Raw genomic sequence first — 19,696 nt, 5'->3', positions numbered from 1 at the left:
GATCAGGACATATGTCAGCAGGGTCATGGGACAACAGTGCTGGCACTAGCTCACTTCACACACTATGCTCCCCCAGGGTGCAAAGTAGAGTTAGTACTGTCAGCATTGTGTCATGAGAAGGTGCCAAGTATAGCGCCTGTCCCCCACAGTTCCTCCCTCCCCCACTTCCTCTCATTATGCCCCCTCATGTGGTTTGTGTTTACTTGTTTTTCATGGCAAAAAAACAAAGCCTGTAAAGCTGGCCCAGACAGAGTTAATGGGACACAGTCAAGTAGTGTGTGCTCCTAACTTAACTGAATTTAAAGTAGTTCTACTCGGATATAGTATGTCTTACAGTCAGACTGTTTAAATAATCCACATCCCGTTGTGGAGAGTTTTGAAAAGCGCTCAGTATCCATAGTTTATTATTATTATTATTTCTTTGGGATCTCTTTGCTGGCTGTACTGGAGCAGACAACAAAGCTATTCCCAAAGCTGTGCTAGTATTATTGATGATACGAGTGCACAAACAAATGTTTTGGCAAGATAAAATGCTGCATACATTTCAGTAGGGTTTTTTTATTGTTTTGTTTTGTTAAACTGTCCATGTGATCTTCAGCTTAATTTGAAACAGTGAAAAATCAACACTTGCCACTGGAGAGAAAGAGAGGCCTGGTCTACACTACGCATTTAAACCGATTTTAGCAGTGTTAAACCGATTTAACGCTGTACCCGTCCAGACTACGAGGCCTTTATATCGCTATAAAGGGCTCTTTAAATCAGTTTCTGTACTCCTCCCCAACGAGAGGAGTAGTACTAAAATCGGTATTACCATAACGGATTAGGGTTAGTGTGGCCGCAAGTCGACGGTATTGGCCTCTGGGCGGTATCCCACAGTGCACCACTGTGACCGCTCTGGACAGTAATCTGAACTTGGATGCAGTGGCCAGGTAAACAGAAAAAGCCCCGCGAACTTTTGAATTTCATTTCCTATTTGCCCAGCGTGGAGCTCTGATCAGCACAGGTGGCGATGCAGTCCCAAATCCAAAAAGAGCTCCAGCATGGACCGTACATGAGATATTGGATCTGATCGCTGTATGGGGAGACTAATCTGTTCTATCAGAGCTCCGTTACAGAAGATGAAATGCCAAAGCGTTTGAAAAAAATCTCCAGGCTACACAGTGTTGCGTGACAAGCGTAACGGAAAGCCAAAGAATCAAATGGACGGTCATGGAGGGAGGGAGGGGGGGACTGAGGCCTCCAGCTATCCCACAGTCCACAGCAGTCTCCGAAAAGTATTTGCATTCTTGGCTGAGCTCCCAATGCCTGCAGGTTCAAACACATTGTCCGGCGTGGTTCAGGGTATAGCTCGTCAATGTACCCCCTCCCTCCCACGTGAAAGAAAAGGAAAAAAAATCATTTCTTGACTCTTTTTAATGTCACCCTATGTGTACTGAATGCTCCTGGTAGACGCGATGCTGCGGCAGTAAAGAGCAGTATCCGCTCCTCTTCCTTCCCCAGTGGCAGACGGTACAATATGCTTGATAGCTGCTGAATACCCCTGGCTGGCCTCAGGTGAGGCCGACTGAGGGGGGGGCGCCTGGGTAAAAATAGGAATGATTCCTGGTCATTCCCAGTAGATGGTACAGAACGGCTGGTAACCGTCTTCATCATAGCAACTGGTGGCTGAGCTTCAATCAGCCCCCTCCCTTTCATGTGTAAAGAAAAGATTCTGTATTGCCTGGACTATCATAGCAGTGGGATGCTGGGCTTCTCTCCCCCACACGGCTTAATGTCCTGCCTGGACTGTCATAGTAGCGGGATGCTGGGCTCCCCTCCCCTCTCCTGTGCTGCCTGGACTATCACAACAGCTGGAGGCTGCCTCCCCCTCATTTTATCTCACTAACAAGTCAGTGTTTCTTATTCCTGCATTCTTTATAACTTCATGACACAAATGGGAAGGACACTGCCACGGTAGCCCAGGAAGGTTGGGGAGGAGGGAAGCAACGGGTGGGGTAGTTGCCGGGGCAACCCCCGTGAATGGCATGCAGCTCATCATTTCTCCAGGATCTGACACGGAGCAGCTGTGCTCTCTGGTTCTCTGATACACTTGTTCTCTAGTACACTTGCCCCGTATTCTAGGCAGGACTGACTCTATTTTTAGATACCATAAAGGAGGGATTGACTTGGGGAGTCATTCCCATTTTTGCCTTGCGCCCCCTGCCGACCTCAGCCAGGGGCACTCATGATAGCAGCGGACGGTACAGAACGACAGATAGCCATCATCTCATTGCCAATTTACAATGGCAGCAGATGGTACAGAATGACTGATAACCGTCTCTGCTATCATGCAAAAGCAAATGAATGCTGCTGTGTAGCGCTGCAGTATCGCCTCTGTCAGCGGCATCCAGTACACATACGGTGACAGTAAAAAAAAAAGCTGCACGGGCTCCATGGTTGCCGTGCTATGGTGTCTGCCAGGGCAATCCAGGGAAAAAGGGTGCAAAATGATTGTCTGCCGTTGCTTTCCCGGAGGAGGGAACGAGTGACGACATTTACCCAGAACCTATCCACAGTGCAACGCTCCAGAAATCGACACTAGCCTCGGACCATGGACGCACACCACCGAATTAATATGCTTAGTGTGGCCGCGTGCGCTCGACTTTATACAAAACTGGTTTATGTAAAATCGGAATAATCCCGTAGTGTAGACGTACCCAGAGAAAGCTGTAGGGACAGAAATGTCATTTTCCAGCTTCTGAGAGAGAGAGAGCGTGTATACATTTCTATTATTTTAGTGATGTGATTAGAAGCAAGTATAACAGCACTGGTCAGAATGTGGAATGCCATGAGTACCAATATGGCTAGCCATTTAGTAGCTCATAGCTCCCCCAAAGAAGTTTGTCTAGGTGAAGTACCTCTCTTATAAGTCAGAGAGAAAGCTCTGCTAATACACTGGACAACAAAGCCATATAGCATCTACTTTTTGAGTTATCAGCTTATCCTTTAAATCCAAGCTGGCAGCGGCCCCAGATGATTTATCACCTGAGTATTCACTAATCATTATTGTCAGAATAAGGGCAAATACTCAATTGCTCTGTATTGTGTGCAATATTTTGGTGTTAGAAGACTTCCTAGTTTTGTAAAAACTCCAAAGCCATTTTACTACTGGCAGCATGAGACCCCCAGCATATGTCCCCCAGGCTGGAAAACTCATGGACAGGTTGTTGTGTTTTTTTTGTTTGTTTTATACATTATAGACAGATGCTTAAGGAGCAGCTCATCCTGTTTTCTAATCTGATGTCATAGTCAGTAACATCCTTAGTATCCTGGACCAATACCCTGTCATGTGCTTGATCATTTAGAAGTTTGGTCTTTAAATATTTCAGGTCTTGTGCTTCTGAATTGCCCATGAGACTAAAACAGATAATGATATCTTTGATTTAGTGTGCCAGCCAGTCAAATTTGCCAACTCTATTCTTCAGACATATTTTGTAACCAGTGATTTAACATTCCAGTTGTATGAATCCACTCACCAGATCTCTGTAATACCAGCTATGCCATTTTTTCTCATACATAAGCTCTTCTGATTATTACCCAAGCTCCAAGCACTGGTAAATAGGCAATTAACTTTTCTGTTCATGTTTTGTGATTCTTTGATTCATTATGTTCATAACACCTTGAGTGTGAGTTATATTTCTGTGTTTGCCCCCTTAACATCTCCCTTCTCTGTTGTTAGTTTAATTCAGGGGTCGGCAACCTCTGGCACACGGCTTGCCAGAGTAAGCACCCTGGCGGGATGGGCCAGTTTGTTTATCTGTCGTGTCAGTAGGTTCGGCCGACTGCAGCTCCCACTGGCCACGGTTCGCCATCCCAAGCCAATGGGGGTGGCAGGAAGCCATGGCCAGCACATCCCTCGCCCGCTTCACTTCCCGCCGCCCCCATTGGTTTGGGATGGTGAACTGCGGCCAGTGGGAGCCGCGGTTGGCCGAATCTGCTGATGTGGCAGGTAAACAAACTGGCCCAGCCCTCCACAATGCTTACCCTGGCGAGCCGCATGCCAGAGGTTGCCAACCCCTTGTTTAATGTCTTTCTGACTAGTTTAACTAGTCGGTCATCCAGAAGATCTCTTGCTACTGACCTAGATGCCATGTAAACTATGCAGCCCCATCTCCAAGGTGATCCAATGTTACACAGAACCAAACCTCTCCGTTTTACATCAATCTAGCCAACCATTCTCCTCCACTACTTTCTGCCAGCTCTCTTCCCTTGCTCATGGACCAAAAAGTAGCTGCAAATTGAAGTCCCAAACATTCCTCCCCTGCATTTCACTTCTGGCATCCCGGAAGTCTTCAATAATCTGTGAAGTGTCACTTGAAGCTGTGGCATTAGTATCATCCATGGTATCTTGCTTGTTTTGCCTTTAGAATCCCACCAACGTTGTAGTCAAGCCCCTTGTTGGTGCTCCAGGAGGAAAGCATGCCACCCTGCTGCCTTTTCGGCCATTGTAGAGTGTTTTATCCACTCTCCTTAATACACAGGCCTTGCTGATGATTGTGTTTTCTTTATTACGGTCTGTCTCTTGAGAACACTTGAGGTCCTTGTGGAATGAGCTGAGCAGCTATGTTTAGGTATGGACCCTGAAGTTCTCTGTTGTTTTCCTTCAGCTGAGGCCTAACAGACATAATCTGTGGCTGCCATGCTGAGTAGCAGATTTGTTACCTCTGGCTGTGTAGAATTCCTCATGGTTCTCTCTGTCCTGGGGGTCCCAGACTACCTATCATCATCTCTATTTCTTAGAGGATTTGATTAATAGATGGGTATCTGATGACCTTGACAACCCTTCAGTGGCAAATCTCACGCTATATCTGTACAAACTTCTGATAAGTTCTGGGGATGAGCTGGTGGCTGTAGCACATATGGATACCAATGACCTAGAGATGGGTAGGAGAGGGATCCTGGAAACTAAATTTAAATTATTAGGATAAAAAGTTTTGCCCTGGAACTCCTATACTAGCTTTCTCTAGTTTCATGTGCAGGGTCAGCTAGATGGGAGGAACTTGGGTCTCAATAAATGGATAAAAGATGGTATAAAGAGCTGTGCTTTAAATTTTATTAGGCACAGGGAAAATTTGAGGGGAGAGAACCTGTACGGATATATGAGTTCAAACTTAAACATAGTGCTGATATAAAAATTTAGCAAGGATCGACTAATGTTCTCACTGGAAGTCCATTATATCCATCAGTGACATTTTAACCTGGAAAAAATCTTTAATGTGTTTCATCTGACCATATTGAAATATAAATTTGTGCATCCTCTCAGATATAATCCATGTCACTTATATGAACAATTTAAAAAAGACTAGGTAATGCTGTGCACCAATAGTCTTGATGAAGTTAATAATTTAACTCCTAGCTGAGCTAAAGAAGTGGTCTTCAACATTAGATAATTGGTAAATATTAAGTGTTCCATTGTTACAACAGCAGCATTCCTGATGGATAATACTTTGTTTTAGTTTCCAAGGACTTGATTCTGCCACCCTTACTCACACTGAATTTTAATAGGATTACTTGTATATCAAGGTGCTGTTCACTGTAAGAGTGGCAGAATTGATCCCTGAACATTTCTGCTGCTTCACTAATAAAGTTGTGGGAATAAAGTAGGTGTGTTTATTGTGTTCTTTATCAAGGCTCTTAAAAGGAATTTTAAAAATTTGCAGCTAAATAGCACTTTGGAAAATAAAAATTGGCTGCAAAATGGTACCTTCCCAACATAATACGAGTATGTGAGAGGCCCTTAATGGAACATAATTCAATTTCTAGTGCCAGAATTAAATCTTGCAGGCGCCACAAATCATTCGTATCGTAATAGAAAATGTTTTTTCTTTGCAATGTATAAAGAAATGAAAAGTAAAGTCAGTAAAATAGGTAAGGAGAAGGGAAGATGGAAGAGAAGTGGAGAGCCTGTTTTGAAATATTTAAGCAGATTCTAAGCCAGAACACCAGATGTGAGTCCACTCCAGTTTTGGGGAAGTTCACAACCAAACTTCAGAACATTATCAAATAAAGCCATATCTGAGCACAGGTAATATGTATATACACATAGTTATAATCTGTGTATGAACATATTGTTAATTACTTTCAAATTTGTTTTTATACTTCTATTATTTATAGACTTAGTGATAGGAAATTGACTTTTGACTGTTGTAAATCGTTGTCTTGGTTTCCATGATCTCCCCTCTGAATCTGGATGGTCAACACAAATTGTTGTTAAAGTGATTATTCTTTTTGTGTTAGGGGAACTCTTGTGATCAGCCCTCTCATTTAGATGCTTGTAGGTATCTTAATAGATACATAATGGTAGATGCAACAGCAGACCCCTCCTGGTTCAACAGCTCTTCCACCTCTGTCTCACATCCTATAAAACTTTCAGTTTAACACTGAACTATTTTGTTATATAACATTCAAATGTCATTTCTTAGGTGTCATTTTGATCATTGGTTTGGGGGAAACAGATGCAGGAGCTAAGGCCAAAATTTTGCATCAGAGTTACCTAAGTTGGGAACATAAATCCACCTGTGAACACCTAAGGAAAAGTGGCCTGATTTTCAGATCGGTAGAGCCTACAGTTCTTTTCAAAATCAGGCCATTTTGTTAGGTACCTAACTTTATGCATCCGAACTAGAGAATTTTGTCTAGGGCCCCAGTCCTGCAAATGATTTACTTTAAGAGTATTCCTGATTGAATTAAGTGGGATTTCTTATGTGAATGAATGTTTGCAGAGGCCTATATGACTTGCCTTGGGAGGCATTGTATTTTAGTGGATTAGACCTAGAACTGGTCACTGGAGACTTGTATTCCAGACCTGGTTCTGACTTGCTGTGTATCATCAGGCATGTTACTTGAAGTCTGAATTCATTTAAACACTTGTGAATTGGGGATACTGATTTGACAAGTGTTGTAAAGTGCTGTATGAAGTGGCAGTATTAAGGCTTGTTAGTAGCAATCAGGGATAGAATTCCGGACATCCTGATTCTTAATGCTTAATCCTCTAGACCATATAGCTTTGGGGACAGCATCGTTTCCTCCTCCAGCTTTTAAGCATTCACAAGTGTGGAATTTTTCTAAGCAAAAGTGGATTTTTTTAATTTAAAAAATAACCCACTCAGAGAGTGACAAATAAGTTACAAAAATTAGCACTAAGAAGTGTTATAAGATCACCTCAAACTCAAAAACAGACAAATTGAAAAAGGAAAAAAAACTTTGCAGTACAAATGTTTTGCCTGGCTCTGCTTATGGAGGGCCTGAACTTACATGGTGCTGAGTGCCCTCAATGAGTGAGCTGAGTGTGATCAGCATCTTGCAGGATCAGGTTGAGCCCTCAGCACCTCATGCATGATGATATCCATAATACAGGATGTTTAATTCTGATTGAACCTGCAACGGACGTCTGTATTGACTGCAGTGGAGTTACTCATGATTTTACACCACCACAAGGAAAAGGAGAATCAGGCTCAACATTTCTTAGATTATCTTGCTTCTCAGTTAAACACCTACTTTGACTGTGATTTTTCTGAGAAGTTTTGTAGCACTTTACAGCTGACAGACTCTCTCCCCCTTCTTTCTGCTTCTTCCATGATCCTCTTTGTGTGAGGTCCTTATTTTTAATCTTATTTTGTAAAATGAGTCAGTTGGCTTCTATTCAAGGCAGAGTAAGTGGCTGCTTCTGCAAAGAAAATTAATATTCTTGTTTGGAAGGATGAAAGTAAATTAATAACTGGCAGGGGAGACAAGTCTACAATTAGTATCGCCACTGCCCTCTACTGTGCATGGTGCAAAACACATTGTGTATAAAGTTTCCCTTAAGCTCTCCCTACCAAGACTCTTATTGTCAGTGAACTTTGTACAGCTTTGGTTTCCTTATCTTGCTGTAAGCTCAACCAGGGAAGATCCGCTGAGATATCTTTTGTTTGATTTTTTTTGTTTTTGCTACTTGTAAACTATATTATTTCTGTAGGACTCAGTACTCTCTAAACAGACATCTTCTGAAGATTTTTCAGAGTTAGCCAGAAGGGAAGTTTCATTGATAGATTTTTATAGGTCTTGCTTCCAGTTTCATGTAGATGGTTCTTTCTAGATAGGTTTTCATGGGCCAAAAGGAAAGTGGATGCCTACTTTGAGAGGAGCAGGAAATGGCAAAAGTCTGTCTTCAATTTACTTCTTCCCTTTTCCCCTTAGATAAAAAAAAAATCAGTATTTTATTTTTTACTGGATGTGGCTCAAAGTAAAAAGAATCCCTTACCCAGTCTGTAGGGCTGGTATGCAGAAATTTGGAACAGCTGGAATATTTGTTTCTCCTGATAATTCTTTGTTCTTCTATATCACCTTAACCAGAGTAGCTGGTGAACTGTGCTGTATAAAACACCTTAGTTAGAATGAGAGATGGTAGCTCAAAGTATTAACAGATATATGATTGTCTGTCAGTGTTCCTGTTCACTATACCTTTATTATACCCGTATACATATTATACTTTTCATATGTAAAATGTAGTCATTTGTCCAAGTCATGCAATGAGTCACTAAGGGTATATCAACACAGCAAAGAAAAACCCACAGCTGGCCCATGCCAGCTGACTAGGGCTTTTGAGGCCCAAACTGTGGGGCTGTTTCACTGCTGTGTAGACTTCCACCATTCTTTGTGGCTGGTGGGGGCTGGGGAGAGAGGTCTTGGTGTAATTTTTCAGTTATTTAAAACAGCAAAAAAAAACCCCAAAATCCATTTATGCAGTTTCATATTGATACTCGGATTATCAGCAGGGTTGGAACTTTTAGATCCACCACACAGATCTCAGCCACTTCAGCTAATGGAGTACCTGATAGCAGTAGTAGGTTGTCATCATCGTGTGAACCATCACTGGAGGGGGATCAAACACATACTTTGCCAGGGGGGGTTACGGATATTTTGTGTCAGCATCACAATGGTGAAACTCAGAAATCTTGGGATCCATTCCAGGCTCTGAAGGCAGTGGGAATTCTTATCTTTCAATCTTCATGTGTTTGTGATACTCCTTTCGGTGGAACTTGCCTCCACTGCATTGCACTGGCAGTGTGTTAATCCAATTTAGCACCCAGGATTTATCTTTGTATGTGTTTGTACAGCTAGGGCCGGCTCCAGTCACTAGCTAAGGAAGCAGGTGCTTGGGGTGGCCAATACAAAGAGGCAGCACTCGTCCAGTACCGGGGCGGCCGTCTGAGTCTTCAGCAGGAATTCGGCGACAGATCCCTCTCTTCCTCTTTGAGTTGCTGCTGAAGTGCTGCTGAAGAGGAAGAGAGAGAGTGAAAGACCCACCACTGAAAAATGGAGAGGCACTATTGAGCTGCCACTGTAGTACCTCTGATTGGCTTTTTTTGTTTGTTTGTTTTTTTCACCGCTTGGGGCGGCAGAAAACCTGGAGCCGGCCCTGTGTACAGCACCCAGTACAGCAGACCTCTTATACTGATGGGTCCTTCAGTCACGATGCAATCGGAATATGAAATAATTATAAAGTTTGCCTAGTTCCTTTCCTGTGCCTCTTCTTGGTAGCCATCTTGCATTCTCTCTACAAGCCTGGTTTTGTGTATTGTGCACTCTGGTGGTGATAGCACCTAGACTAGGGCACTACTGTACATTTCATAACACAGCCGAGCATTGTGAGTGCTGGCCAGCGCTCAAATGACTCACTGTGGAATTACTGGCTCCTGACACCTAGCTATATCCCTAAATCTACACCAGAACATGGAAAGTTGCTACTAATTCCTGCAACTTCTTAACCCTGCTGAGAGTACTAGGAAATGAATTGCCTTTGGAGAGCAATAAGATTTACACATCAGTTTCCCTTTTTATATGTATGTGTAATAGTTTATATATATATATATATAAATAACTATCTGTGGTCAATTTGACTGTTTGGCTTGCTTGACTGTTCTCCATTATCTCTGGCCTTTTTTTAAGTGAATGTTTATAATGTCTAGAGGATGCAAACTGTAAATCAAATGTAGATATCTAAGCATCCAAGCTTTTAGACATGATAGTGCCAAGTTTTAGGCACTACCATGCCAATCCTGCCTCTTCAAAAATGTTCTCTTGGCACGTTTCTTTAAATTTTTGTTCTCGCTAGTTATTCTGTGGCCAAAAGGGCTAATGCGATTTTTAGATGGATAAACAGCATAAATCTTGTGTTAGAAATACTGAGGCTATTTTATCTCTGTATTTGGTACTGGTGCAACCACTGCTGGAATATTGTGTCCAGTTCTGGTATCCACAATTAAAGAAGGTTGATAAATTGGAGAGGGTTCAAAAGAGCCATGAGAATGATTGAAGGATTAGGAAACATGCCTTATAATGAGAGACTCCATTTAGATTAACAAAGAGAGGACTAGGGGGTGACTTGATTACAGTTTATAAGTACCTACATGGGGAATAAATATTCAACAATGGGCTCTTCAATGTAGCAGAGAAAGGTATAACACGGTCCAATGGCTGCAAATTGAAGCTAGACAAATTCAGACTGAAATAAGGTGTAAATTGTTAACAGTGAGAGTATTTAACCATTGGAACAACCTACCAAGAGTAATGGTGGATTATCTATTACTGGAAATTTTGAAATCAAGATTGCATGATTTTCTAAAAGATCTGCTAGAATTATTTTGTGGAAGTTCTATGGCCTGTGATAGACAGGAAATCTGACTAGATGATCACAGTGGTCCCTTCTGGCTGTGGAATCTGTGGATCTCCAACTTCTCTGCTTTTCCTATTGCTTTTCCATTGTTGTTGATAGCTGATTGTAGTTGATACTGCACTCAAACAACATTATTTGAATGGAATAACCACTTCCTGCTCATCATACAAAGGACATACTGCCCCAAGTGGGAGAATGACAGGAGTGATTTACAAATGTAAAAGCACTGAACCCCCAAAAGCAGAATTGAGACCGAGGGAAAGATCAGGAGGAATATATTTAGAAAGTTCTGCCTCATGCCCCAGCCACTATTGTTTTAACTTAATACTCATAGCTGCTGATATGTGAAACCTCTGAATATGTAAATATGTAGATGGGAGTGGGAAGAATAGGGATGCACCTTCATGCCCTGTTGATACAGCAATATATTGAAATAGAATTTTAAATTCTAAATATTAAAGAAACAGCAAGGGCAATTTAAATATTTTCCATATATATTATATAAAAGAAAAAACAACAACAACAAAAAACAGTTGGCAGATTTTGGCACCGCCAACATAATAATAATCTGAGAACCAAATCATGCATACTAGAAATTAAATTGTAGTCACAGTCGTTGGCATTATGCTTTAGTATTGTAAATATTTACTGCCCTCTTGTGGAGAAGAGCTGTATTTTATCAATCTAGATAAGCCAGAAATGGAGAAATCCTATCACATCGCATCCATCTTTCTGTTTAGGCAGAATATACAGTTATTCCCTAGATAGAGCATGGATCAGATACTAAACTGATACTACGTGTCGTAACAGCCGTGGAATTAACCAGATTATAATAGCTCTATGAGAGTAGTTTCTTGATAACATTGTTAATGTATAAAATATGCTTATCTCAGGCTCTGAGGACATGGCAGGTGGTGAAACCCTCGAGCAGGGTGCTGAGCGCAATATGTCTTGCATGGGAGTGTGCAGCAGTAACTACAGGACTACAGATGGTCAGATGGTCAACAATAAAATCCTGATTCATAAATGAAAGAGCTAGATTAGGTCTGATGCTTTGTGGGGCCATTATTCCCCAGTATAGGGTCAGCAGCTGCATATTCATGAACAGGTTTGTGAATATTAGTTCCAAGAATGATTTGTCCAGAAATACATGCTGAAAGTGCATTATTTACTGTTTGCTACTGACCTGCCGATTGGTTTGTCATCCAAGCAGGGGGCAGAAGCAGTACACTGCAAACTGAGTGACCAGCCACACACTATGAATAACTCATACTGTATAATTAGTGAACAGTTCGTAAAGAACACTAAAAATTACTAGCTCAGACAGCCTTGGCTAGTAATTTCTAATACAAATACATTAGTAGAAAAGAAGGATTGATTCATGTATAATTTGGCACTAAACAAAAAGCAAATTTTAGGGCTGTCAAGCGATGAAAAAAAATTAATCACGATTAAAAAAAATGAATCATGATTAATCGTGGCGATTATCGCACTGTTAATAATAAAATACCATTTATTTAAATATTTTTGCATGTTTTCTAAATTTTCAAATATATTGATTTCAATTACAACACAGAATACAAATGTACAGTGCTCACTTTATATTTATTTTTATTACAAATATTTGCACTGTAAAAAAAACAAAAGTAAAAAGTATTTTTCAATTCACCTCATACAAGTACGTAGTGCAATCTCTTTATAATGAAAGTTGAACTACAGATGTAAATTAGTACAAAATAACTGCATTAAAAAATAAAACAATGTAAACTTTTGACCTACAAGTCCACTCTATCCTACTTCAGCCAATCACCCAGACAAACAAGTTTGGTTACAATTTGCAGGAGATAATGCTGCCCACATCAGGCGTTCTCATAGCAGTTGTAGCCGGCATCGCAAAATATTTACGTGCCAGAGTAGCTAAAGATTCATACGTCCCTTCATGCTTCAACTACCATTTCAGAATATATGTTTCCATGCTGATGATGGGTTCTAATAAATAACGATCCAAAGCAGAGCGTACTGATGCATGTTCATTTTCATCATCTGAGTCAGATGCCATCAACAGAAGGTTGATTTTCTTTTTTGGTGGTTCGGGTTCTGTAGTTTCCGCATTGGAGTGTTGCTCATTTAAGACATCTGAAAGCATTCTTCAAACCTTGTCCCTCTCAGATTTTGGAAGTCACTTCAGATTCTCAAATCTTGAGTTGAGTGCTGTATCTATCTATAGAAATCTCACATTGGTACCTTCTTTGCATTTGTCAAATCTGCAGTGAAAGTGTTCTTAAAATGAACATGTGCTGGGTCATCACCCGAGAATGCTATAACATGAAATTTATGGCAGAATGCGGGTAAAACATAACAGGAGACAAACAATTCTCCCCCAAGTAGTTCAGTCACAAATTTAATTAAAATATTTAACGAGCATTAACAGCATGGAAGCATATCCTCTGGGATGGTAGCTGAAGCATGAAGAGGAATGAAGAGGCATATGAATGTTTAGCACGTAAATACCTTGCAATGCCAGCTACAAAAGTGCCATGTGAACGCCTGTTCTCACTTTCAGGTGACATTGTAATTTAGAAGCAGTCAGCAGTATCTCCCGTAAATGTAAACACACTTGTTTGTCTTAGCAATTGGCTGAATAAGAAGTAGGACTGAGTGGACTTGTAGGTTCTAAAGTTTTACATTGGAGTTTTTTTGAGTGCAGTTATGTAACAAACAAAAAAATTTACATTTGTAAGTTACACTTTCACTATAAAGAGATTGCACTACAGTACTTGTATGAAGTGAATTGAAAAATACTACTTGTTTTGTTTATAATTTTTACAATGCAAATATTTGTAATAAAAAATAATATAAAATGAGCACTGTACACTTTGTATTCTGTATTGTAATAGAAATCAATATATTTGAAAATGTAGAAAAACATACAAAAATATATAATACATTTCAATTGGTATTCCATTGTTTAACAGTGTTGATTAATCACAATTAATTTTTTAATCACAGTTAATTTTTAAAAATTATCGCATGAGTAACTGTGATTAATCAACAGCCCTATTAATTTATAACTAATACTTAATCATAACAAGTTTGACCAGCTGTACAAAAGGCCACTGGCTGGCTTCTCAGGTAATACTTTTTCAAAATTACTTCTGCAAAAAATGGTAATGTAGAGTGATGCAAACTATACAGAACAATATTTTTCAAATAGGTATGCTTTGTAAAACATGCTTCTCATAGTGAATAACAATACAGAGAATCTAGCTCAGTTTCAAAGTTTCCTAGGCTCTGTGCACCAGCCTCTATAAATCATCAAAAGAATTTCTAAAAGTTCTGTTCAAAGCTTTGTTGGAAAGTCCCTGTAACAAAACTTGAAAACTCAATGCTTCATCAGTGAGGATAAATCAGGATTAAGTGGCTCCGGAGAAAATGTTACAATGTTACAATACCAATTGCAGTCTTACAGTACCAATCCATTTTTGAAAAGTGTTTAAATAAATGTACACACACACACACAGTCTAGGTGATCCTGTCTTTGCTTTATGCAGTTTAATTTGTTGTTCACTCTAATCCCAGTGGTGTAATGCATCACAAACTTTCAAGGAGAATTTGACCATAGTAATAAAATAATTACTGAAGATTAGTCTTGATAAGGAGGCAGCTATCTTGGAAAGTTGAAGCAATGGCTATGGCTATATGCCAAATGACAGGCACAGTTGTTATTACTAGAAATAGTGAATTGCCTCTTAAAGAGCAGAGCCGGCCATAGATCCCAGGCTGCTGTGCCAAACGACTTGCGTGCTTGAATTCTCTCTGAGAAAGATGGTTTATAAACAGTGTGGATCAGATTTAGTATCTGAGCTATTGTCACTTTCAGTCTCATGCAGTGACACCATAAACTAAGATGGATAGCGGTGCCTTGGAGCCAAGTTGGGAGAACATTGTAGTGTTTACACACTAGCTGGATTGGAGAGTGGTGTGGGGCCACGCTCCCACATAGGGAATGTTGAGGGGGATTGTACCAGGCTCCCCATCTTGAGAAGGATGCAGGCTATAGCACCCTTTAGGGAAGCTGAACCATTCTCTAGACAGGTGCAGCTCGTTCCTGCCACTCTGAAGTTTGGTGCTGAGTAGGGGTTGGGACAACAACGCTCCTCCTCTTCCTCACCCCATTTGGGTGTGTGTATTGGGGGATACTAAAGGTCCATGTCGTTTCCTGAGTTCAGAGACTCCTCTTGCCCTCTCTCCTATGTAGCCTCATGAGGGCCTGCCACAATCCAGCCTTTAGCCATTTCTCTCTGTTTAGTGTGCTGGGCAATCTGTATGTAATGGATCCTGGTAAAATCTAACACTCACTTCAGCAGGCCCCAGGAACCCCAGCCCCTGGAGCCAGTTTTATTCCACTCTGATGGAAGGGGCTTGGATTGAAGGGGGCTCTAGCAGCCCAGGTCCTTGCTCAGAAGCACACAATAGACAAGAGCAGGACATGGGTGGGGCTGTGTGAGAGTTGTTGCCAGAGTATATTCACTGCTGTTTCACATCCTCCCTCTGCACCAGGGTTACCTCACCCACACAGCTGAAGGAATCGCTCCAGTGCAGTGGCCGGGCCTCTCCCCGGCTATGCTGGGGAAAATGCCTTTTCTTCCTTCCCCCTACATGTCTCTCTGGTGCCCGCAAGCTAATTGGTTGGCTGAGATTTGACATTTTGTGCTTGTGTGCAGATCTACTTCCTCTACTATACATACAAAACCATAACACCCTGCAATGGAACAGTCTGTAGGAAAATGTAAGGTAGTTCCTTCTCTTCTTCTTAGCATACATTTGCTGACAAAGTAAACACCCTAAGATAAGTCTGAATTTAATTAAATTTTGCGTGCACGGAGGCATTGGCACCACACTTTCTTTGAACTCTGTAGCCTTCACATTCAGTACTTTTTTCACTAGTCTTTAAGAGTTACATTCTGGGGACAAAACGAGCTAGCCAAAAGAATGTCTTTTAATAACCAAGTGCTCTTCATCTGAAATTGTAAATGGACTTTGGGGCTATGCGTGTGCAGACAGCACACAGAACTGATGTTTTCCCAAGAGAATGTCTGTCCATTGCACTAGGTCAAAAAGGTAATGTGTGATTTGTGGAGGGCCAGCATAGCATTACATGGGGGGCATTCCAGAGCTGTTAACTCTCTTTCCTTGACTCAACCCCCTCCTTTCCAACCTGCAGGAGTTACTTCTGCTCTAGGGCTGTTTCCAAAAGGAAAACAGTAAAACTTTTTGTCAAGATCACTGTATTTTTAATAGACTAGCTGAATCCCATCAAAAGACTTGAAATGGTCTTTGTCGCTGCTCTGTACAATGATATAGACTCACGGAAATCTGTTATATTTCATTGCTTCTTCACCATGGGGTATCATATTCACAGAGCACGCTAGCAATGTGATTTGTAAGGGGAAACTGTGGTAGAATGCCGAAACAAGTGGATACAGAGTAGTCTTTCCTCTGTCATTTTAGCAGTGAGTTTCAGAGTTTACAGTGAAAAAGTTTACATCTTTTACTGAATTAACACTCCATGCAGCATTCCGTTTACTTCTTTGGAGGGGAAGATAAAGAAAACAAGATGTGATGGTGAGCACATATTATACTGAGTGGTGTATGCACTCGTCCCAGTAAAGTGATAAAATAGTCAGGTACTGATCAGCTTCAGTGGAAAAATTCCATGAATGCACACCCTACTCTTCTGACTAGCAGTTTTATCACCCTTTTCAAAATTGCTTCTCTCCATTTACCAGTTAATAAATGAACTGCTCCAAGAGTCAAAAACTATTTTGAACATGTAAAGTATGAGGAAAAAATACAATACACAACTGTTTAAACATCACTGTTTTGATCCCTGGATCATACCAATATAATTGCATGAGAAAATTTTGGTATGATATAGACATTTTTATAACTAAAACCATCTTTGTTTTAATGCAATTTAGTGTCAACTTTTTATCCTTCTGACCTCATTAGATGTGCCTGGGCATTAGATACAGTGTTACTAATTTGTTTTAACTTGAAAGCTGCTCCGGTTAATGATTAGTTAGACTAAGGTTTTACTGTGTAAGATTAACTAGGCTTAAGGATGGCAAAATGCCATTGTAGCATTAATGCCAGACTTTAATGGGAAGCAGAAGTAAACTCCTAGGACTCTGATTATTTTAATGTGGGACCACAGTTGTGCTCTCATTATCTTAATGCCCTGTTATATTTTAAAAAATAAAAATAAATATTCTTCTCCCCATCAACTCCTAATGATGATTACACTGAATGGTATAATGCTCAAGAATAGATATAGTCTTAAAATCATATGTACATTAGATATATAACTCTAAATGCTTTCCTTTTGAACCATATCCTTTATCTAAACTCTTATAATCAAATGGAGAAAATGTTTCATACCTTCTCATTGTGTCTGCCTTCATTTTACAAACCATATGAAATCAAGACAAGATCATACTGACAAACTTCTCTACTGCTAAAGAATACTCACTCTCTCTCTCTCCTTATATTTTACTATTTTTTATATTATAGAACACTTTGATTTTTCTCCACTCTCATCCTCTTAAGTGAATTTAGTACTCCTGAAAGGTGCTGGGTTCACAGATCTAGAGACTGAAATCCTCTCTTTTTCCACAGATCATATACAGCAGTATAAATTTTTCCTATACTCCTCACACGGCATATCTCAATAGGACCTGGAGGCTTCCATCTAAAGGCCTATTCCTTCGTACCTAAAAGCACATTAAGCACATGTGTAAGGCCCTGACTGAAGAAAGTATCTGTATTCAGGACTGCACTTAAGTACCTGCTTAAGAGTTGGGTTATTTTTGCACCACACTGAACAATTGCCATTCTGGTGACTAACATACTAACACAGTAGCTGTGGGTATGTCTACACGGCAAAAACAAAGTCACACAGTGATTCTCAGAGCCTGGGTCAACTGACTTGGGCTTGTAGGGTTTGTACCACAGGGCTAAAAGTAGCCATGTAGACATTCCAGAAAGGGGTGTGGATCTCAGCCCAAGCAGGAACTTCTGATACTGATATTTTTAGCCCCAAATCAGTTCACCTTGGCTCTGAAATATGCTGCCACAGGGCTTTCTTCCTTTTCTTCAGTGTAGATATACCCTGTGTTAGCATTGCTACTCAGTACATATTTTCCTAGCAGCTTCTGGAACAATTTTTGTATTCTCTCAAAAACACAACATAACCCTTTACCTAAAGATTGTTTGTTTTGTTTTTGTGTTTTTTTTTTCCAATTAGGAAGGAGGACAGCAAAAACAAAGGACAAGAGAAAGAAGAAAAAGAATTTAATGGAAAGGGCTCAGAAGCAGCACAGCATCTTCCTAGCTACAGACAGAGCTAGCCAGTAAAGACGTTTTTGTTTGTTATATATATATTTTTTTCTATTTTGCAAAGTGCACAAAAGCTGCTATATGCTCCTGCATATGGATGCACTGCAATTCAGCTGCTTTGACAGTATTGGTTGCAAATAACTTGTGAAAAATGTCCACAAGTTTGTTTGTGTTATTTATACTTTTTATTTTTTGAACCTGAAGACTCCAAAGGCCGGAGTGCACTGAGTTGAATCAGTGGAAGTGGCGCCGAAGTGTGTCAAAGACTTTGCATTCAGTGCCTGGGAAATGGAAATGGCCAATGTGTTAACATAAAAGTGCAACAGGAAAGAAGGCTGCAAATCACCATTAGATAATGGACTTGTGCATATTTATATAAAAGAGGAGGTCTGGGTGGTGTAGGTACTCTTGCATTTATGGCCTTTATTTCTCATATTTGTACATTTCAAGAGTAAATGTATATGAATATCTGCTTAGTGTTAATGTGCATTATTCTCTGCACCATTCTCTGAACCTACTGCATTGAATCAGTTGTATAATAAAATTGCTTTAAGAAGATATACCACAGGAGTTACTGCTTAATGTTCTAGGAGCACAATAGTCCTCATGTGTACATATTATGCTGTCTGTGTATAAATAAACTTATTTACTGTACATTTGTGCTTTCATTCTTATTTGTAACAAGTTATGTATGTTTAAAGTTATGTCACTTTGGTTCTAGTAATTCCTAAACATAGTCCAGTAAACGCTTTTTACTATGTTTTGAATGTTTTTACAGTTTATCATTAATTTTAAGGAAGACAGATTGGTTTCTCATTTGTCAAGGCACTTTCACATAGCTAAACTAGCTTGTGTCGGCCTCAGAACACAGTGTCAGGTTTGGAATATACATGCCTAATTCTTTCAGTAAAACTCAAGTCTCTTCAGTTACAATGTAACTTTACCTTGGGCCTGAGCTGAAATGTTGGTGTTGCTTCTCACAGAAAGAAATCTGACCTCTAAGGCCTGGTCTACACTGGGTGGGAGGGGGAGAATCGATCTAAGTTACGCAACTTCAGCTATGTGAATAACTTAGCTGAAGTTGACGTACTTAGATTGATTTACTGCAGTGTCTTCACTGCAGTGAGTCAACTGCTGCTGCTCCCCCATCGAATCGCCCTGCGCCTGTCGCCGAGCTGGAGTACAGGAGTTAACGGGCGAGTGCTCGGGGATCGATTTATCACAACTAGACCAGATGCGATAAATCAATCCCCGCTGGATTGATTGCTGCCAGCCGATCTGGCCGGTAGTGAAGATGTACCCTAAGAGTTAAGGTGAATTATGGTGGTGACAGATGTTCAGGGAAACAAGATTGTGAATGGCGAATTATATAAACAACTCTCATTATCCATCACAAGAGTTGTATGCATAGATCCCTTCATATTGTGAACAGTACTTTACCCCATCAGTCCTAACAATGATTACTTCAAAATCCTAGCCTTACTGGTTAGCAAAAGAGGCCTTTATAATGGGGATTAGAAAACAAATTGCCACCAAACATTATAAATTAGATAATTTGTAGGTGAAGGGGATTCATTTCCTGGCACTGGCACTCAGTTCAGG

General features: G+C 40.4%; 1 protein-coding gene across 4 annotated transcripts in view; it reads left to right on the top strand.

Moving 5' to 3' along the window:
- RSPO2 (R-spondin 2) overlaps nucleotides 1–19,120 on the top strand; it is a 176,751-nt gene extending 157,631 nt beyond the window's left edge. For all 4 annotated transcript variants that reach the window (XM_030549601.1, XM_030549602.1, XM_030549599.1 and 1 more), the window contains one exon: nucleotides 18,003–19,120. In XM_030549601.1, the coding sequence (XP_030405461.1) occupies nucleotides 18,003–18,112 (110 nt within the window). In that variant the 3' untranslated portion in view covers nucleotides 18,113–19,120. The remainder of the gene's footprint in view (nucleotides 1–18,002) is intronic.
- The last annotated feature ends 576 nt before the right edge of the window (nucleotides 19,121–19,696 follow it).

This window comes from Gopherus evgoodei, chromosome 2, assembly GCF_007399415.2.
Source record: "Gopherus evgoodei ecotype Sinaloan lineage chromosome 2, rGopEvg1_v1.p, whole genome shotgun sequence".
NCBI lineage: Eukaryota > Metazoa > Chordata > Testudines > Testudinidae > Gopherus > Gopherus evgoodei.
This window is presented reverse-complemented; position numbering and strand designations above follow the sequence as displayed.